Source organism: Lithobates pipiens, unplaced genomic scaffold (assembly GCF_037356315.1).
Source record: "Lithobates pipiens isolate NorthernLeopardFrog02 unplaced genomic scaffold, aLitPip1_a1.2 Scaffold_1, whole genome shotgun sequence".
Taxonomy (NCBI): Eukaryota; Metazoa; Chordata; class Amphibia; order Anura; family Ranidae; genus Lithobates; species Lithobates pipiens.
The window spans coordinates 64429428-64451929 of NW_027507685.1; the positions used below are offsets into that span (position 1 = coordinate 64429428).

Consider the following 22502-nt stretch of genomic DNA (forward strand, 5'->3'; position numbering starts at 1 on the left):
CCTCACTTAGCAACCAGGTTCTGTAACAAAGATCAGAATTGGTTGTTCAATGAGGAGTCCCAAGAAATCAATATTTTAAGCTTTCTTAACTATTGTACTGTATTGTGAAAAAAGTGTCTAAACACAAATCACCAGCTCAATAAAGTTGTTTTAATTAAAAGTACAGAACACATGAATTCTGTACTGTACAATGCAATGATGTATAGCAGGTCGTAAGGTGGGGAGAGCAGTCGTTTAACAGATAATTTGTAAAACAAAGAGTATCAGTATATATTTGTATGGAATGAGTGCTGGGGATACAGAGGGTAGGGGAAGAATCTGGTGACATCACTGGTGATAACTGTGCATGCACTTTGAAAACATTACTTGGCCATGGTGGCATTTCCCAAAAATTCCAGGTAGCAAGTGAAAAACTAGTTTAATTCCTAATGCTATTTAGCCAACACTGAAACTATGGAAACTTTAGTTTTTGTAATCCACTGTAGCTACAGAGTTTGCATGTTTATTGGACAGTGCTTCCTAAAACATGAATTGTATAATTTTTATTTTTTTCTACCCTTGTAACAGAATATAAATTCAATTACAGGCATGTTTGAATCAGATTGGTGGCTGCGAGTTACTGTAACACACAGATGTTAGGTCAGCCTTAGGATTTTTATGCAAATACAATTTTCATGACGAGAAGCAAATGTTGGAGTTTAAAATAACTAATCCTTTGTCAGTTCTGTGCTTTAGTGGTGACCTTCAGTCTTTGCAGCTGTGCAGGTCCATACACCTTTATATCAAGTATAACTTCCTACAATTTTTTTTTCCCCTCCTATATTAGTTAGTTATTTTTAGCAAAGAACACTCTAAAGCAGGGGTAGGCAACCTTTAGAGTACAGTGTGGCGTCAAAGAAATTGAGAGTACCGATTTTATAACAAAAAAGTCAATCACGAAAAAGCCTTTTTTAAGTGCTGTAAACTACTTTAGTAGTGAGAATTAACATCCTGCACTCACGCCTCAGATCAGCCCCAATTCCTGCAACTCCACACCTTAGATGAGCCCCAATTCATGAGCCTTCACACTTCAGATCACTGTTCCCCCTGCTAATCTGCCCCACCACTGTACCACCCTGCACATCTGCGCCACCACTGTACCACCCTGCTTCTCATTCCTCCCACCACTGTACCACCCTGCTTCTCATTCCTCCCACCACTGTACCACCCTGCTTCTCATTCCTCCCACCACTGTACCACCCTGCTTCTCATCCCTCCCACCACTGTACCTCCCTGCACATCTGCTCCACTGGCGTAGCCCCATGCTCTTCTGTCTTACTACTGAATCACCTTCTCATCTGTCCTAACACTGATCCCATCTGCCCCACCAATGTACTTCCTGCATATCTGTTCCCCTTGTTCCCCTTGTTCATCTTTCCCACCAATACACCTCCTTTCACATCTGTCCCACTGCTCTACCACCCTGCTTTTTTTTTTTTTTTTTCTCACCACTGAACCCCTTGCTCATCTGGCCCAGCACTGTAACCCCCCCTGCTCATCTGGCCCAGCACTGTAACACCCCCCCCCCCCCTGCTCATCTGGCCCAGCACTGTAACATCCCCTGCTCTTCTGTCCTGCTGCTGAAGCCCCTTCTTAGCTCTTCCACCACTGTACCTCCCTGAACATCTGCCCCACCGCTGTACCCTCCTCCTCTTCTGTCCCACCTCTGAAATCCTTTCTGTTAATTTTCTCCATCACTGTACCCTCCTCTCCTCTATGATATGCATGATATGTAGACTGGTGAAAGGAAGCAGAGATGAGAGGCGTTCACCTGTCGTGGCACACTCATCCTGCTGATCCACCTCTCACATCCAGCCCACGTGCATGTATGTGATGTCACATACAAGCATCTGGAATGGATGCGCAATGATGAGCTCAGGTCAGGGGTATTTTCTGACAGCGTTGGGCCCCTGCAGCCGAGAAAAAGTGTGTTGTGATTTTCATTGCGCTGAATACTGGCTGTGGCTTAAAGGGACAAGGAGTGCAGGAGTTCAGTAGTAAGTGATTCAAAGGTTCAGGAATAATTTCAACTAATTTCCCAGAAGCTCAATAATTCCACAAACTGTCACCTGATTGTAGTTTTCACAGTGAAATCCCCTTTTTCTGAGATTGGTAGTGGCAACCAAGCAAGTCATCTTCCTCCCAGATGGTGGATGGGGCTAGCAGGACTGTGATTGGCTTTAGCAGTGGCCAATGACAGCCCTCCTCCTCCTCCTCCTCCTAGAAAGAGGTAGCACCCCCCGCCTCCCCTTAGCAGAACTGCACCCAATCTCTCAGTGTGGTGAATTCTGAATTTGGAATGCATTAGTGCCTCACGGACACTTCCCTGCGCTGCTCTGCTGATGGGGAGGTAGTAGAGTGCCAGTAAAAGAGGCTTTGAGTGCCGCTTGCGTCACCAGTGCCGGGGGTTGCCTACCCCTGATCTAAAGAGTACAAGTGTAAGTGTAACTTCATCTGCAGAAATACAAATTGCTTGTTTGCTCCTTGCAGTCTTACCATAAAGTAAAAACTGTATAAAAGGTTGATCAAACAAGGGCCAGCTTGATAGCCCCCAAAATCTTGTTTCCCATGGCTACTATACATCCTTTCCATAAGTCCAGACTTAAATGTAATAATTTTTTTTTTGTAATAAACGCTGTGATAAATATTAAAACAAAGACTGGAATATAGGTCCTGTTGGGAGGTGACAAACATTACTTATTAAAAAGTAATTTGGACCCTCATCACCCGAGAGAGTAACGGAATAATAGACAAACCAGTACACTAGAGACACAGCTGGTTTAATTTTCAGTTGACACATAATCCATCAGCCTTTCATCCTTGTCGCTTTTTGTCTTCCTGGGGAAGCAAGGATAGACATAAAGGAATTAAAACACAGGACCAAAAATCTGATGATCTTGTTAAGCAAAATATAGAACCTCCTTGCTTTAGAGCCATATGTTTGTGTGATGAAAATAAATGTATCTATAAAAATAGTGTACCATCGTGTTTCTGATTCAATACCTACCAAGGATCCAGCTTGATGTTCGTGCTCAGCCTACTTTTGTTTTTTCTTCATACAGTTTTTGGTTTCTTCCTTCCTACAGTCCAAAAAAAAAAAAAAAAGATGGCTATTAAGTGTCTTTCTCCTAGAACTGGCCTGTGAGATTGTGTGCACATGCATGCAGGGATAGGCCCTCAGTGTGTGCAGAATGTAAAATGGCGACATGTATTGTGCCCATTTACATACAATATGGGTTGGGAGAGTGCTGAGACCTCTCCTTGTTCTCACATAGACACCTTTTTTGGTAAGGTGAGGATTGGAAGATAATTGTCATGGTGCCTATACTGTTCTCCCTAATTGAATTGGCAGCTGATAATAAAAATTATTTTACTTGGAATAAAGATACCCAAAGACATTTAGATAATCGTCCAAGCTCATGTTTTGCCTTGACTGTGTGACAAACCAGTGGTCAAAAGCACCAGGTGTTTAGAACAGTGTGTCTCAACCAGGGTTCCAATAGGGTTCCCCCTGGGGGGCTGTGAGCCATTTGTCCTGTTTCGGCTTCATCAGTTGTGTGGGAGGGCTGGCTGAAAGCAATATAACATCCAATGATGCTCTTGGGCAGTGCACGGTTTGGTGCTGGTGGACGGGCCTCCTGCACCATGACAATGATGATCCAGGACAGGTGGCTTGCAGGTACACCCCCAGAATTCAGGAGATGAAAGTCTGGCTCCATTAGACTTCCTCATCTGCCGTCCTCTGCTGCAACCAAAAGGTAGGCCTCTGGTATTGATTGGGGGGGGGGGGAACCTCTGATGTGAAGGGGGTCTTTTGACGTGAAGTTAATTTCATCCAGGAGGTAGGGTACATCATCCCAGGCTCAGGTTTCCCTTTGATAAGTAACATTTGTGTGTGTGTGTGTGTGTGTGTGTGTGTGTTTGTGTTTTTTTTTTGTTTTTTTGTTTTTTTTTGTTTGTTTTTTTACATTTTATATTCAGGTGCTTTGAGATTTTGCATACTTTTAAAGGGTGCCACAATTGAAAAAAGGTTGAGTAATACTGGCTTAACAAAACCTTGCCCAACTGCTATTCATTTCCTTCTAACAATACTCTAGCTGACTAAAAATATATTAAACTAATGTGTATATCCAGCCAGTCTTTTTTGCTTTAAACAGTACTTTTTATTGTGCTGTCAGTGCTCACTCAGTCATTTATATTCAGTAAGTGTCCATTCACATTATTGCATTGCAGTAATAAGTGGTAAAAGTAGCGTTTTACCAGGCATTTGCTAAACGCATGCATTGAAGGAACTGCAGCGTGCCACTAATTTTGGTTTCCAGAGTGCCTATTCTTGCTTTCGGGGTTTCTTCACATTGGATGAGTTCCCATACATTTTAACTACATTTTCAAATGCAGCTAAATGCATGCACAAATGAAATATATGTATTTCTGTGCATAGTGGAAAAAACCTGTGTTCTACAATTTCAGTATGTTTATATGATTTAATCCATTTGGCTATTGAATTCACTGGAATGAGGTCTTTAAGACAACACAACACACAGTATCACATGCTTTTCTAGTATCAACCCGACATCACTGTAGGGAGTGAATGGATTGATGGGGGAAGGGAGGATGTTAAGGGCCAAAGAAAAAACTCATAGAATCTAGAAGCTATGCCTCAGGCAGGGGAATCTGAAAATATACAGCACTTGTCTCAAATATACAGTTGAAAAAAAAAAATGAAAAAAAAATACAGAAAATATTTTTCTTTAAAGCAAAAAATAAATATCTAGCAAGCAAAATAAAAGTTGACATGACAAAAAACCTATACAAATACTTATCTTAATTATTAATACCGTTCAAAGTTTTATCAAAACTCTATATAGTATTGTACGGATGTCACCAAAGAGTTCTTTCAAAATCCCCTGTGCATTTGAATATAGAATGGATAAGTCAGTTTATCTAAATCCAAGAATAAACATGTTGTTTATTGCAGTTTGCAAATTCTTAGGCCCCGTACACACAGGCAGAATGTTGGGGCGACGTTTGCCAGTTCAAAAAAAAAAGTCAGACACTCTGCCTGTGTGTGTGTCAGTCTGGAAAACCAGCAGCCAATCGACTTCTGATCAGCGCTCTCAGCCAATGGCAGACAGCTGGGAGTATTTTGGTGAGGGTGCCACACCTTGGTTAGAGCACAACAGCTCAAACGGGGGAGATCGCTGGACTAACCTTGTATGCCTACTACAGTGGCTCCGACCCGCTGGGTTGCACAGAAAAAAACTGTAGTGTACACCCGGCGTTAGATGTACAAACTGTGTTAGTGTTCTTTTTTATAGACTTTATTCCTTTATTTTCATCTGGTGATCCTGCCAGTAGCATACAGTACTTCCCTGTCCTAAGGTGACAACATTTTTCACTTTACTTTTTCATTTAAGTACATGTATCTTCGGAGAAGCAGAAATGTCACTGTAAGGCAGGAAGTGTTTATAGTCCATCTCCGGTGAAAGGAAAAATACCCCTTGCGGTGGAGGAAGGTAAAGGGGGGGAGGGGGTTGAATTTCTTTTACCTCGAGTTCAACTTTAAGCTTTAAAAATAGCCTCTCACCTCTTCTCCACAACGTAGTTAAATATTAGGTGAGGTTGAAAAAAGTCCATCAAGTCCAACCTAGGTGTGTGATTTAAAGCGGAGGTCCACCCTAAAATGGACCTCCGCTCATCGGAATCCCCCCCCCTCCGGCGCCACAATCGGCACCTTTCAGGGGGGAGGGGGGTGCAGATAATCCAGGTAACTGCACCCACTTCCGGGCTAGCTCTCTGCGGAACGGGGCGTACGTTACGCCCCCGTTCCGCAAGCGCCCGCCCCCTTCAGCAAGTGCCCCGCTGCCTGCTGGGAAACACACAGCTCCCAGAGGCAGCGGGGACCGTCCGGATTGCGCCGCGTGGCTCGCGCATGCGCAGTAGGGAACCGGGAAATGAAGCCGAAAGGCTCCATTTCCTGATTCCCATACCCAAGATGGCGGCGGGACCCGGCAGCCGAGCGAGCGATCGGCTTCGGGTGCCGACATCGCGGGCGCGCTGGACAGGTAAGTGTCACTATTTAAAAGTCAGCAGCTGCAGTATTTGTAGCTGCTGGCTTTTAAAAAAAAAAAAAAAAAAAAAAAACGCGGAGTCCCGGTGGACTCCCGCTTTAACGATGAGCCGAACACCGCCCCCCCGTTCGGTTCGCACCGTAACCTGCGAACAGACCTAAACTTCGTGTGAACTTTAGAACCCTATTAAAGTCTATGGGACTCGGACATTCAAAATCAAAAGTGCTAATTTTGAAGGCTAATATGCAAGTTATTGTCATAAGAGGTGTTTGGTCCTGCCCCAGGGGACATGTATCAATGCAAAAAAAAAGTTTTAAAAACTGGTGTTGTTTTTTCGGGAGCAGTGATTTTAATAATGCTTAAAGTGAAACAATAAGTGTAATATTCCTTTATTTCATACCTGAGGGGGTGTGTATAGTATGCCTGTAAAGGGGCACATGTTTCCCGTGCTTAGAAATGTCGCTGCACAAAGTGTCGTTTCTGCAGGAAAAAGTCATTTAAAAGCACTCGCGGTTATAATGAATTGTCAGCTCCTCGTGATACAGAGAACAGTCACAAAGTCATTAATAAAAAAAAAATGCGTGTGGTTCCCCCCAAATTCAATTTCCAGGCCCTTCAGGTCTGGTATGGATTTTAAGGGAAACTCCACACCAAATTAAAAAAAAAAGCGTGGAGTTCCCCCCCAAAAAATCCATACCAGACCCTTTATCTGAGCATGCAACCTGGCAGGCCGCAGGAAAAGAGGGGGGGGGGGACGAGAGAACACCCCCCCTCCTGAACCATACCAGGCCACATGCCCTCAACATTGGGAGGATGCTTTGGGGGTCTGTGACCCCTCAAAGCACCATGTCCCCATGTTGATGGGGACAAGGGCCTCATCCCCACAACCCTGGCCGGTGGTTGTGGGGGTCTGCGGGCAAGGGGGCTTATCAGAATCTGGAAGCCCCCTTTAACAAGGGGACCCCCAGATCCCACCCCCATTTGAAATGGTAATGGGCACATTGTACCCCTACCATTTCACAAAGAAAGTGTAAAAAATTGTTAAAGACAAAGACACTGACACCACTGGGATAAGTCCTTTATTAAAAAAAAAAAAAAAAAATAAAAAAAAAAATTCCAGCGGTGGTAATCCACTCTTGGTATCCAGCGATGGCTGATCTCTTCTCCGGGGTCCATCGATGGGTGATCTCTCCCGAAGACATCCAGCGCAACGCATCCTGTCTCCACCGGAGACACCGCGGGAATCCCGGATGCCTGACAAGTCTTAGCTGAGGAGAATGGGACCACCCGTCACCTGACCCCGCCTCCCTCTGATGTAACAGAAACCAGCGTTACATCAGAGGGGGGCGGGTCACCTGTGCATCACTGGGGAAGCCCGGGTTTCCCCTTGGGTCAGAGGGGGCGGGGTCAGGTGACGTGTGGTCCCGTCCTCCTCAGTTTAGACAGGAGCCAATTAACCCATCTGCATGTTTTTCAAGTGTGGGAGGAAGCTCGCACAGGCACAGGGAGAACATGCAAAGTCTGTGCAGGTAGTGGCGTGGTTGGCATTCAAACCAACAAACCTAGTGCTTCTAAGCGGAAGTGCTATCCTCTTAATCACTGTGGTGCCCATATCTCACTCCTTTTTTTCCTTTTTATCTAGGCCCATTGTAGTCCATGTTTTCCTGCCTAAGAAAAAACTAAATCCTTTTGTCGTCTGAAAGACAGCAAATCTATATGAGCTGGTGGATCTGACTGAAGAACAAGTCTTTTTTTTCTCTTTTTTTTCTCTTTTACTTTTTCTCGTTTTCGTGACTGGCATGTGTTGCCTTCCATCTTGAAAAGTCTCTATAAATGTATAATTTAGCCCAGTGATAAATGTAGTTCAAGAAACCAGATACACACTTCACAAAACTGCCCACTTAGTGTATCATCACAGCGCTAAACACACCCTACCTTAAGCTGCTACTTAAAAATATATGAATATAGACAAGCAGGTGAAAAAAATCTAAGAAAAAATAAATAAAATAAACAAATATATATCGCCTTGTAGCGCTCAACTCCTACTATAGTGAATAGAAAAAAAATTAACTCCAAAATTAAGTTAGCCACACAATATATGTATGTACATTTACATGCGCATAATTAATAGTGACCCACTAGTGGTGCATTCTAGTGAAAAAATACACATTAATGAGAGTTACTAAACACAAGTGAAAAGAATATAAAGTCCATAAACAGAAATCCAAAAATGCAAAAAAGACTTTTTTCCTTTTGTGAAAATTCTTTTTGTGAAAATTCAGTGTCCGTATACCAGAAAGCCTTCACCACACCCTTGGTGTTCGTGACCCCCCTCGTTTGGAGCACTCACCAGCTGTACTGCTCAGCACTCTTGTGTTGAGCCAGAAAAGCGTTTTAAAGTCTTATAAATGATGTTGATCAGAATCCAGCAATCACTTGCAGTATAATTCCCTTCAGATATCAATAGGATTTCATCTCAAAATACCTTGGACCCTGCCTTTTGACCTGCTTGCCTCCTAGGCACTGGTAATCTCAAAACTCGCAAGAATTTGCTCCTTCACAGTGCACACATTTTGGATAAAGTTGTCAGGTTTTTAATGCTGTCTTCAGTACTTGAGGGTGAATCTTCCTAAAGGTGGATAGTTTATAGCCCTTTCAGCCTCCCTTGCTCCAGTGTTTCTCTACCTGATCCCTTTTACATATGTGGCTTGGATGTGCTTGCCTAAATGTAGTTCATCTGAAAAGCTAAGCTCCAACAGTCATAAAAAATGCAGAAATCTGTGTTTGATAGCGTTGCATTTTTCCATGATTCCATGGAGTTTATTAGCAATCAACAGATAATGGAGCTCAATACTATGTTCTGTTTAACTTTGTCCTTTTGCCCTGCCTTGTTGACCAATCTGATTTTTAGCAGAAGCGTAATCCAATAAAAGCTATAGGCAACTCTGACATTTTAATCCCATTGGAATGTTAAGTGAAATATCTTGTCTCGTGGGATTTTTAATCAACCTTCATGTTTGAACTTCTGGTTTAAATGTAAAAATGATACCCGTAAACAGCTGGCTTCCTACAATCCATCATATACAGTAGATAGATGCAATTTTATGGATAGAGCCTATGTCTTCTTATGTTTAGCATTTGTTGCTAGTATAGCAAATGTCCATCTAAATTATGACCCCAAGGGCTCTAATGTAAACGGCTACATAATTGTCTGACGGCCCTTTTTTAGATGGAGTATCGGAAATGTTGGTAGTTAATAGCTTAATCCAGTTTTATAAGCAATTTTAATCTGTACATGTATAACCCTAGAGCCTCTGCTTATTTAATGTGCAGTTTACATTGAATTGTAGATTGACAAAGTATAACGTAAGTTTGATAATGCTTTAGAAATCATGGTTATGAAGGCTCGTAGTCCAAGTTGTTAACCATTACCACTGTGCATGTGGTTTATTTTAAGGTAACGCATTAATAAACACTGTACGGTGTCAGGACTCCTTTACTTTTTAGACACAGAATTGCTTCATACTGAATACACATTTACCACTGAACCTCTGGCAAATGTGAAAAACCACTATTTAATCCAGATAGCAATTCCTTATAAAAACATTACATTTTATTTTTAGATAACCGAAAATGTGAGTACCCAGATACATGTTTCTATTGGCTTTCTGTAATCCACTGCCCAGTGGAAGTCAAACTGGGGGAGGTAGGTGTGTCATTGTTAACCATTCTGCTCTACAGCATTGTTTTAGTGCAGGTTTAAAGAAGGGACCAGTTTTATGGTCTTTCAGATGTTACAGGACCCCTAACTATAGCCAATGGGAGTAGAAAATATCCTGACATAAGTGGTTGGTGTACGTGTATTTTGCCCTTGTCTTGGTGGTCCTTTTTGACAAAAAAAATGATGCCTTAGGGTGATCAATGGGAGTAAAAAATAACCTAGTGTCTGCGGCAGGTTGTTATAATTCCCCCACCGTTCATATCAGTGGGAAGAATAATGCCCCACCGTTGGGGTCAGCGGGAGGAATAGTGTCACGTGGTTGGGCTTCAGTGGTTGGAATAATGCCAGTCATTGACCTCAGTGGAAGAACTAAGTGGCTTGATCTGCAAATATTTGCAGTGTACAAGTACAGTATGAACATCAGCATAAGGGAAAACTCTGCATAATGTGATCCTAATGTAGATTAAAGAGATAGACAAAGTTTATGGCGAAACTTCACTTTGACCTCACCCCTTGACACAGCCCTCATAAACCAGGTTGTAAAAAACACTGGGGAGTCTGTTTAATTACACAACAGCTTTTTTTTTTTTTTTTTTTTTTTTTTTATGAATGAAATAATAATTGCATTAGGTTTGGTGCGAGTTTGATGGATCAGATTGAAAGATTTCAAATGTATTCCTTCGAAAAGATAGAGATACTTAAGTGGAAATTGTGATGGAGGGTTTGGCATTTATAGTTCAGCCAGTATTTGTTCCATTATGAAGATCCTGTTTTAAGCTTATATGTACAAATAGATGCCTTTTAGGTGTGGGCATGTATCAGGATGTACCATAGAATTATTGTTTCTTGGAATGAACAAAGAATGCACTGGACAAAAGTAAACCTTTTGTCTTCAGGTTTATAGAGCATTTTTCTGTGTACCTATTGACATGTTTGAAACATCTTCAGACCACCTTGAGTGCTCTAATATGCAAGTATTGGTCCCATATTTCATAATTTCACTTTGCCTAGATTCCTTCCACCCGCTTCTCCTTCCTATTGATTCACATTTAGTGGTCGCTGATGAGATGCTGAGAATGGGAGGTGATGGACTAGAAGTAAATCATGGAAATCCTTGTCTGTTTGCATATTAGAGTTCTGGGAATTTGGGGTTTCTGAGATGCAAACAAGATCCTCTAATAATGTGAGCAGGAACCTGAAGGCGCTATCTGATCTGTAAACTTTGGGGCCACTTTAGAAGGTGAGATGAGTACACCAGTTCAATTCAAGTAGCCCTAGGCAAACGTTAATGTTGGCTTACCATACTTGTCACAAAATTTCAACTTAAGTGCATGTCTGGGAAATGAACCCTTCTGGCCATAAATTATATTGTTTGCTTGTATATTGATGGGATAACTTTCAATTATATAAGGACACTGAGCCAGCCCATATGGTAATGCCAGTGAATAGAGCCTCTTACGTCTTTTTAATTGCTAAGATCTTTTAAAGCTGTGCCAAAGCTCATGTTCTTCTATCCTGAAATGCCTTCAGGTTTTCATGTTAAACGCCCTACTTATATCACATGTTACCACAAAAACGTAGTTCCCCTGTTATTATATTTTGCTGTGGCTTTCTGTCATTTTATTTATATCACCCATCTGGTCATACTGGGTTAGTTGTACACGTGTATACCTAGTTATTGGCAACTGGGCTGCATGATGAAAAATGTAAAGCAAAAATGTACGGTATATTGTATTTTCATTAAATGCATTTTTAGTTTTTACAATGCTTACCGCTTTATAGAAATATAAATTTTTACCAGCTTACTTAAGAACTCTTTCACAGTATTGCAGTGCTGCAATACACCAAACTTGTGTTTGCGAGGGCAACACTGTGCAAAGAGTGTTGACACACTGTGTTATACTGCGCTGTTAGAAATGCTGTATGTGGCTTTGTTAGAGGATTCTGGCGGGTTAGGCTGCCTATTTAAATGAAATTGCTCCCTTAAAGGATACGTTCACTTTTTGTAAACATGGGTATAATATGCTCCTATACACCAACATCCTGCAGTCAGCCACACAGTTGCATCGTCCATTCCCAGTTTGCTGTGAGTGAATGAACTACAAGTACTATCAGCTGATGCAGCTGTCTTGTAGTTCGCAATGAACTCCGAGGATGCTGATGAGCATTCTCGTAGTTCATTGATTCTACCTGCATTTCACTAACTGTCTGTGACTGCTGACTGAGAACCTGCAGGATCCTGGCATTGCGCCTCCTATAGTGTAAAAAAACAATAAAATGCACTTTTTGTGAACTTCTTTAATTCAACATGCGTCAATGCGTAGTGTGACACATGTTAACACACATGCAATAATGTACCGCAGTGGAATATATGGTCCCTAAATGTATATATTTGTGGATTTAAAGGTAGCCTCAAGTAGCTTAGTACACCTAACACACTTGGGTTGATTTATTAAAACTGGAGCATGTAAAATCAGGCTTACTACTGCATAGTAACCAATCGGCTTCCAGATTTTATTGCCAAAGCTAATTGAACAAGCTGAAGTTAGAAGCCGATTGGGTACCATGCACAGCTGCACCAGATTCTGAGTGCTTCGGTTTTAGTAAATCTCCAGAGTGGTTTTTAACTAATCAGCAAAACTAACCAGAGTGAATTTTCACTTTGTGTCACCTTATTTAATAAAAAAAAAAGTGAACATTTACATATTGGCCATTAGCAGCTCTGAGGCTAATGCACCTCTGGGGTAAGTGGCTTTCTTTGCCTGCATTTATAAACGCACTCATTTTCAAAGAAGTCAGATTTTAGGACAACCTGCACTTGGTTACCAATGTGTGTTTTTTTTTTTTTTTCTTTGACCATGGAAAATATCATTAGGCCTTTGGGAAATCTTGCATAAAGCATACAATTGTTTAATTGTGTACGAGATGTTTTTATGCATTTGAAATTTCTGCCTGTGTGTCTTTATTGCCCATTAAATTTTAGCATCCTGCTTTCCAAAATCACATTTTGCACAATTAAGGTTAAGCCATTTCCTTAATACATTTAGTTTGGTAACAATGTGTTCTCATTAGTATTGAATTGTAGACTGTCAGAAAATACCTAATTGTCGGTTTTGATTTGTTTCTGTTTAGGATAATGACCTGCACAATGGAAATGAAGATTCGAACACGTGACTTCAGGCTTCGGCACAAAAAAATTAAATGGCATTATTGCTCCTAAAGTTTTCTATGGATGCTGTTAAAACCCATACAGGATTTAGTGGAACCTTCCAGACCTGGGATGGAAAATTACAGCGATTACAATAGTAACTGCTCCATTGATGACTCCTTTAAATACAACCTCTATGGATCTGTTTACAGCGTGGTATTTGTCTTGGGGTTAATTACAAACTGCGCTTCCCTTTGCGTCTTCTGCTTCAAAATGAAAATGCAAAATGAAACTGCTATTTACATGACCAATCTTGCTGTGTCTGACCTACTGTTCGTATTCACCCTTCCTTTTAAAATATTTTATAACTTTAACCGCCACTGGCCCTTTGGGGACACCTTATGTAAGATATCAGGCACAGCATTTTTGACCAACATTTACGGAAGCATGCTTTTCCTGACTTTTATCAGCGTAGATCGGTTCTTAGCCATTGTCTACCCATTCCGGTCTCGAACCATTAGAACACGAAGGAATTCTGCTATAGTATGTGCAGGCGTTTGGATCCTAGTCCTCAGTGGAGGCATCTCTGCTTCGCTTTTCTCCACCACCCATAAGTCCACAACAAGCACCACATGTTTTGAAGGCTTCTCCAAAAACATATGGAAGACCTATTTGTCGAAGATTACCATTTTTATAGAGGTGGTTGGGTTTCTTATTCCCTTACTGCTGAACCTGACTTGCTCCTCACTAGTTCTGAGGACGTTAAGAAAGCCTGCGACCTTGTGCCAGATTGGAACCAACAAAGAAAAAGTTCTGAAGATGATTGTTGTCCATATTGCCATTTTTGTTGTGTGTTTTGTCCCATATAATTCCATCCTCTTTCTTTATGCTTTGGTTCGTTCACAAGCAATAGCAAACTGTTCAGTTGAGAGATTTGCCAGGACAATGTACCCTATAACCCTTTGCATTGCAACCACAAACTGTTGTTTGGACCCCTTTGTCTACTACTTCACTTCCAAATCCTTTCAAAAATCATTTAACATCAACCCTCTCATAAAAATGGATACCCTGTTTAAGATAGATTCTTCGGCAAAGATCGCTTTTCCAGCAATGCAAGAGGAACTAACTGAACAGATGAATATTAACAATGGAGGAGAGCTCATTCCAGAATCGAACTTTAAGGACTAGAAATCTGTGCTCCAGTATAAAATACAACAAAAGTCTCTAGTGACTGGAACTTTAATTTATAAAGACAGCTTTTGAGCTTCATGGTCAGTATTATAGATGGTATAAATGTGTATAAATATAGAGTTTTAATTTAATTAGAAAATACCCTGTATACTGTAAAAAGCTTCAAGTGTGGTTTGTTCACAAAAAGATGTTTTAACGTGTTTTTTATTTTTTTTTGTTTTGTGTGTAAATATTCAACAAAAAGTATTGTAGATGTATGTGTTCCCTTGACATTGTTATAGTTTTTATGGCATTTTGAATGTGAAAAAAATGGTCATATACTACGTTCTGAGTATTTTGATTTATTTATATGATCCTCTAAATTGGAAAGTGCGGGCAAGAAAATATGCTTTTGTTTTAGCAAATCTATGGCATTGTGTTCTCATGGCAGGTTTTTCAATGCAGAAGATAGACTTTTATACTTTATAAGTAAAGGCCTGCAAATATAATTTCTTTTGAAAATCAAGCAATAAGGAGTGATCAAAATCTTACCGCTCACCTTTGGGTGTCGTCATTGGAGGAATTATTTATATACTTTGTGGAACATTTCTGGTTTCCATACAAATTAGCCCTAGTGCACAGCTAAGCTTTCACAGTAGTTTTATTGCAGATTGCACACATGGCACATGAGCATGTAAGTCATAATGGCCCTCAGCTCTTTTAATGGAAGGACTTTTACTCAACAACTAACTCTTGTCTGTCTTTTTTTTAATAACGTTCAAACATGTATCTGTGGACATCCACTTTACAGTGAACTCTGAGGAGTTCTGGTCACATGAGAGAGATACAAGTTTCTGCCTCTTTTCAACCAAGGAACAACCGACATGATTTTGGGTCTCATGCCTTAAGTAGAGGATCATATATAGAACATATTGTATGCTATCTAAAGTTGGGACCACTAGTATAGCCATGGCCAAAAGTTTTGAGAATGACACAAATATTAATTTTCACAAAGTCTGCTGCTTCAGTGTGTGTTAGAGGTTTTTTTTTTTTTTTTTTTTTCCCGATTGTTACTATGGTATATTGAAGTATAATTACAAGCATTTCATAAGTGTCAAAGGCTTTTATTGCCAATTACATTAAGTTTATGCAATAAAGTCAATATTTGCAGTGTTGACCCCTCTTTTCCAAGACCTCTGCAATTTGCCCTGGCATGCTATCAGTCAACTTCTGGGCCACATCCTGACTGATGGTAGCTCATTCTTAATGCTTGAAGTTTGTCAGAATTTGTGGGTGGGTTTTTTTGTACACTTGCCTCTTGAGGATTAACCACACGTTAAAGCCACTTACCCCAGAGGTGCTCCATCATGCTGGAAAAGGCATTGTTCCCCACCAAACTGTTCTTGGATGGTTGGGAGAAGTTGCACTTGGAGAATGGTTTTTGTAACATTCTTTACTTAGTGCTGTGTTCTTAGGCAAAATTGTGAGTGAGCCCACTCCCTTGGCTGAGAAGCAACCCACACATGAATGGTCTTAAGGTGCTTTACTGTTGGCATGACACAGGACTGATGGTAGCGCTCACCTTTTGCAGACAAGGTTTTCTAGGGATGCCCCAAACAATTGGAAAGGGGCTTTATCAGAGAATATTACTTTATCTCAGTCCCCAGCAGTCCAATCTCTGTACCTTTTTGTAAAATATCGATGTGTCCCTGATGTTTTTCCTGGAGAAAAGTGTCTTCTTTGCTGCCCTTCTTGACAGCAGGCCATCCTCCAAAAGTCTTTGCCTCTCTGTGCATGCAGATGCACTCACCTGCTTGCTGCCATTCCTGAGAAAGTTCTACACTGGTGGTTCCCCCAATCCCACAGCTATCAGAGATGGTCCTGGCACTTGCTGAACTTTCTTGAGCGGCCCTGAAGCCTTCTTTACAAATGCAGTGGAAATTGTTTTTTATTGGCTTAAGTTCATTTTCATACCAAAGAGGGACTTTGCAATTAATTGCAATTAATTTTTCCAAACATTCTGGAGTATATGCAAATTGCCATCATAAAAACGGAGGCAGCAGACTTTGTGAAAATTAATAATTGTGTAATTCTCAAAACTTTTGGATACATTCCAAGTGCTTTGGTGATATCCCAACAGGTGTCTGTTTAAACCTAGTGTCTCAATTGTCTATAGACTACCAGCAAGATAAAGCCCTGTACACACTTTTTTTTTTATTTATTTTTTTATGGAAATTCCCTCAAGGGTTTTTTTTTTTTTTTTTTTTTTTTTTAGCAGCTAGAAGATGTTTGGGCAAACAATGGTTTTCTTAAAATATATTATTTCTTAAAGTTATAGTATCAAAATTGCATTAATGCAGATGAGTTATAAAAAGCAATTCTGGTCTTAACATAAAAACACATATCTTGTCAACATTGGAAAAAAGAACACGTGTACACTCATTCTATGTATAGAAACAATTTTGTGAGCGTTTCATATGATATCCCTATGCTTTTCGACCTATATATGTAACGGTCTTCTTCAGGGGAGTTTATTCTATCTGAAAAAGAAAAAGTTTGAGTTATATTGTCTATAATTACATCATTTGTTTTACATAATCGTTTCATACTGATTGTGACAGAGATGTGTATATTTACCAATTCTTGATGAGAAAACTAAATTTCCCTAATCGTCTTTCAGGACAGCCACTATGAGAGATAGACTCCTCCTCTTCCTCTGGAAACACTGCGCCAGCCCATAAATTCTTACTTCCCCTGCCGGACCTCAGTTATTAGTGTTTCCTCCGACGGGGAGACACTGTGCAAGGAACCAGGCCGATCAGTCGGGGAGGCTGTGGCAGTTTTGTCGTTAAAGAACCCGGTTGAAAGAAGCAGGGGCTTCGTTTGAAGAAAGCTGGGTTCAAACCGTTCGAAACCAACGTCCGCGTGTCGGACGGGTCGAACGGTTTACTTACCTCACCAGGTACTGCCACCCCTTCCGAGTCGAGCGCGGCTTCAGGTCGTGGGGGACTCCTATCGCGTCTACAGGGACGCAGCTGGCAAGCCGTTCGGAAGATTTCCCTGTACAAGGGTACAGTCCGCCTCTTTTTTTCTTTGAACCGAGCGGGCCGAACGACGGGCGACGTCGTATCCGGCGGTAACGAAGGCTTGACCTCGAATACGATCGACTTCCGGTTCCGGGTCGTGGAGCTGATAGGAGGGCCGGGCACAAGCTGGAGATGAGTTCAGAACGCGCACAGGCAGCGTGGAACTCTGTAGTAAGCAGCCACCTGCAGTCATGTCGGAAACTGAGGCTCAAACGACAGACTCTATCTCCAGCATTCCTAAGGTAAGAGCACCCTGGGGAGGGGTACTCTCTATCTAGGATCCCCCCACCCCAATGTATGGTTCTATCATGGGTGGGGGGGCAGACCCCCTGGCTGGCCAGGGGGGAGGGGAGGCTCAGATCCCTTCATTTAAAAAAGGGTCTAGTGCACTCCCAGGGTTGTATCCCGAGCTTTTGATTGACTTTGTCTTTTTCTGTTTTTCTTTTTTTCCTTTTTTTAGAAAGCTACGGAAAAAACTAGGTCTACGCATAGCTCTAAAAAGAAGTGTGCCTCCTATAGGGACATTTTAGGGGAATCTTGGACCAAAGTGTTGTGCAAAGGCTGTATTGACTCCCTCGTTAGGGAAAGGGAATCTGAACAGGAGTCAGGACTAGCAGCTTCGGTCAAAGAGCTCTCGTCCACCTTCTCTTCTTTTAGGTCCCTTTTTGAAAAATGTCAGCTTCCCACGGGTCCATCTCCCCAGGATACAACCCCACCTCTAGCACAGAGTTCTGCTCCGGTCCAACCTGCTAGTACAGGGGGGACAGAGGTTGCAGGCCCTTCAGGGACAGGTAGGGAACTTCCAGACAGTTCCTCTTCCGATTCCCAGGAGGGTTCCGAGGGGGAGGACCAGGATGGGTCCAGGAAAGCCTCCAGATATAAATTATCCCTTGATGAGGTAGAGGACCTCTTAAAGGCAATTTATGCAACCCTCGGTATCCAGACGAATAAAAAGCCCCTAACCCTGCATGACCAAATGTATTCAGGTTTGGGGGAGCCAAAAAGAAGGGTGTTTCCAGTGCACAAAGTTTTAATGGAAACAGTTAAAAAAGAGTGACAGGATCCGGAGAGAAAACCCTTTTTATCTAGATCCCTCAAAAGAAGGTTCCCATTTTCAGAGGACCCGGCATGCCTTTGGAATAAAAATCCCAAATTGGATGCCGCTTTCTCCCAGGTCTTCAGACACACAGATTTGGCGTTTGAAGACATGGGGGCCTTGGCAGATGTCATGGACAAAAGGATTGACTCTCTGCTTTAAAAAACGTGGGACTCGGCTATCGGCAATCTTAAGCCTGAAATGGCAGTTACAGTTGTGGCTCGCAATTTAGAGCACTGGCTCTCACAGATCCAACAACATATTGAGGCAGGCACAGATAAGGAAACCATTCTGTCATCCTTCCCTACTATGCTGCGAGGGATCACTTACATAGCAGATGCCTCTGCTGAGTCCGTCCGCATGTCGGGCAGAACGGCGGCTCTAACCTATTCGGCCAGAAGGGCCCTCTGGTTAAAAACATGGCCAGGGGATAATGCCTCCAAGATAAAGCTATGTGGGATACCCCTCACGGGGACCTCCTTTTTGGCCCAGGGCTAGAGACGGTTCTAGACCGGACAGCGGACAGGAAAAAGTCCTTTCCTCTCAAACGGAAAACCCCCGTACCAACAAAAAAGGGGTTTCGTCCGCAGGGGCTTAGGGAAACCTCTAAACCAGAGGGGAAAAAGAAAATCTGGCCCCAAAAAGGCAGGGGCAGAGGAGGGGCGATTTTTTGCCCTCCTATCCAGCCCCGCAAAACCCAGTGTCATTCCAGCTACAGTGGGAGGAAGACTGGGGGCCTTTCTTCCACAGTGGGAGACAATATCCCCCAATCAATTTATTTTAGGGGTAATAAGAAGGGGGTACCTCTTGGAATTCCTAAGACCACCCCCTCAAAGGCTCCTTGTCACGCATCTACCCAGGTGCATGGTAAAGGCCGAGGCATTGCTAGAAGCTCTGAGGGAATTGGAGAATCAGGATGTTATTCTCAGGGTCCCAAAAGCAGAAGAGGGAAGGGGGTTTTATTCTCACATCTTCATAGTGAAAAAACCCTCAGGGAAGTTCAGGTTGATTCTGAACTTAAAGCCCCTGAACGCTTCAGTGACATACAAAAGATTCCGCATGGAATCGATCTTTTCAGTAAAGGCGCTTCTGCCCCACAACTGTTTCATGGTATCTCTGGACCTAAGGGACGCGTATTTACACATCCCTATACGGAAGCCTCGCAGAGGTTTCTACGCCTTGCCATAGATCTGGGCGGAGAAACAGTACACTTTCAGTTTCAAGCCGTGCCATTCGGGCTATCCTCTGCACCCCGCATTTTTACCAAAGTCCTGGCAGAAGCCATGGCCTTTCTTCGGCTCCAGGGGATATGTATAATTGCCTACCTGGATGACCTGCTTTTATTTGCAGCATCCCCAACACAGTTGGTCAAGGATCTCGATCTAACCAAAGGGGTCCTTACAGACCTGGGGTGGCTTCTGAACTTGGAAAAGTCCAGCCTGATCCCCTCACAACAGATCTCCTATCTAGGTTTCCTGTTGGACTCAACACTGTTGAAAATTTTTCTACCAAGAGAAAAGGTACAAAAACTGGACAGTGCGGTGGCCTCTCTTCAGAGCAACCAGCTGGTTTCCATAAGGGTTCTGATGTCAGTACTGGGTCTCCTTACATCCACCCTTCCAGCAGTGCAGTGGGCAGGGCTACACTTTTGTCCGCTACAGACCTTCATCCTAGGGGTGTGGGACCACAGTCAGGAGGCCCTAGACACCCTAGTACATATTCCACACCAGGTAAAGAGATCCCTCTGGTGGTGGAGGAAAGTGACAAATCTGTCGCAAGGTCGTCTGTGGCTCATCCCGATTTCTCGGGTAGTAACCACAGATGCAAGTGGAAAAGGTTGGGGGGCACATTTGGGTTCCCTTCTAGCCCAGGGCACTTGGGAGGACGGCGAGTTGACTCGATCGCCTAACTGGAAAGAATTAAGGGCAGTGGGACTAGCCCTCAAATTCTTCAAAAAAGAGCTCCGGGGTCACCACATTCAGGTGCGGTCGGACAACTCTTCCGTAGTGGCCTATTTGAACAAACAGGGTGGCACGAGAAGCGGAGCCCTGTTGTCTTTAGCGACAGAGATCCTGTCCTGGGCCGAAACCTACACCCTTTCGCTCTCAGCAGTTTTCCTGAGGGGAGAGAAAAACGTGGTAGCAGACTTTCTCAGCCGAAAGAGGCTGAGGGAGGGCGATTGGGTTCTCAACCAGGAGGTCTTCAATCTCATAGTAAAGAGATGGGGGTCTCCAGAGGTGGACCTGTTCGCGTCCAAAAACAATGCAAAAACCCCCTGTTTTTCTCCCTAAAAAGGGGAGAGGGAGCTCTAGGGGTGGACGCTTTGAGCCAGAATTGGCATTTCAGAACTTGCTATGCCTTCCCACCTCCAGTGTTGTTGCCAGCAGTTCTGAGAAAGTTTCAGATGGAAAGCACTTCTCTGATTCTGGTGGCTCCACATTGGCCCAAGAGAGCATGGTTCTCAGTGCTAAAGCAGTTGGCGGTAGAACCTCCCCTGCTCTTGCCCCCTCGGGACGATCTCCTCTCTCAGGGGCCAGTCCTATGCCCACAGGTACGCCAGTGGAAGTTAGCGGCCTGGCTACTGAGGAGGGTTTATTAAAGTCTAAAGGATTCTCAGAGAGACTAGTTTCTACCCTCCTGGACAGTAGGAAGAAGGAAACTCGCCAGATCTATGAAAAGGTCTGGTTGCGTTTCAACAAGTGGTGCGCAGAGAGCTCTTTCCCAGTACGGAGCTCCTCCGCAGTGTTGGAATTTTTACAATGTGGGGCAGATAAGGGCTTATCCATTAGTACCCTTAGGGGTCAAGTATCAGCCCTCAGTGTTTATTTGGAAGATCATTTGGCTGCCAACCCATGGGTAGTCAGATTCTTTAGGGCCCTGTCCAGACAGAGACCGGTCCAGGGTCTGTCCTTTCCCAGATGGGATTTATCTTTAGTTTTGCAGAGCTTAACTGGACCCCCCTTTGAGCCTTTAAAGGAGTGTTTTCTGAGAGAGCTTACTCTGAAGACAGTGTTCCTGGTAGCAGTAACAACTGCCAGGAGGGTCAGTGAGATGGAGGCCTTATCAGTCAGGGCTCCCTTTTGCGTTATCTTTCCGGATCGGATAGTTTTAAAGACCGATCCAGCCTTTTTGCCGAAAGTGGCATCCAGTTTTCATAGAAACCAGGAAATTGTTTTGCCCTCTTTTTGTCCCAATCCCTCCGGTGAGAAGGAACTAAAATTTCATTATTTAGATGTTAGGAGATGTATCCTACACTATCTGGAACTGACCAAGACATTCAGAAGGTCAGATTCCTTTTTTGTTTTGTTTTCCGGGGCCAGGAAAGGTTGTAAAGCGTCCCGGCGCACTATTGCTAGGTGGCTCAGAGTAGCCATCGAGCAGGCTTATGCAGTGGCAGGGAAAGAAATCCCAGTGGGTATTAAAGCACACTCCACTAGAGCTATGGCAGCCTCCCTGGCAGAAAAAGCGGGAGCAACGCCAGAGCAGCAACATGGTCCAGCTATTCCACTTTCGTAAAACACTACAGAGTGGATCTGGTGTCGGCAGGTGAGCAAACCTTTGGGCGAAAGGTTTTGCAAGCTGTAGTCCCACCCTAACTGGTAAGTGCTCGCTTATCCACTCATAGTGGCTGTCCTGAAAGACGATTAGGGAAAATTAGAGTTACGCTTACCGGTAACGTCTTTTCCAGTATTCTTTCAGGACAGCCCTAGTTCCCACCCGAAAATTGGGGGGAGTCTTACAAAAGACCAGATGATAAATATGTTATTAATGTGTTCTTGTGTCTCCCCAGCTGGCCGGAGGTATTCTCGATATAAACTGAGGTCCGGCAGGGGAAGTAAGAATTTATGGGCTGGCGCAGTGTTTCCAGAGGAAGAGGAGGAGTCTATCTCTCATAGTGGCTGTCCTGAAAGACTACTGGAAAAGACGTTACCGGTAAGCGTAACTCTAATTTTACAGTTAGATGAATTGCCATTCTTCTAAAAGCATCTCCAGCCCAGAAGATCCCATGCTCTCAACAGAGGCATAGGGGCCACGGGCCAAATGCCAGCCAACATTCGGCCCATGTATATGCCAGCCAGTCCAACAGAAGCAGGCTGACTTTCAAAAGGTGCCAGCACTACTTTGGTGTGACTTAGATCCATAGAATTTGAAGATGTGCTAATGTGAATGG

General features: G+C 43.0%; 1 protein-coding gene across 4 annotated transcripts in view; it reads left to right on the plus strand.

Moving 5' to 3' along the window:
* The window catches only part of LPAR4 (lysophosphatidic acid receptor 4), a 173664-nt gene extending 158769 nt beyond the window's left edge, over nucleotides 1-14895 (plus strand). For 3 of the 4 annotated variants that reach the window (XM_077449942.1, XM_077449882.1, XM_077449819.1), the window contains exon 3: nucleotides 12964-14895. In XM_077449942.1, the coding sequence (XP_077306068.1) occupies nucleotides 13064-14167 (1104 nt within the window). In that variant the 5' untranslated portion in view covers nucleotides 12964-13063 and the 3' untranslated portion in view covers nucleotides 14168-14895. Of the gene's footprint in view, nucleotides 1-10941; nucleotides 11072-12963 lie in introns of those variants that run through there. The other variant, XM_077449987.1, reaches the window with a different exon arrangement.
* The last annotated feature ends 7607 nt before the right edge of the window (nucleotides 14896-22502 follow it).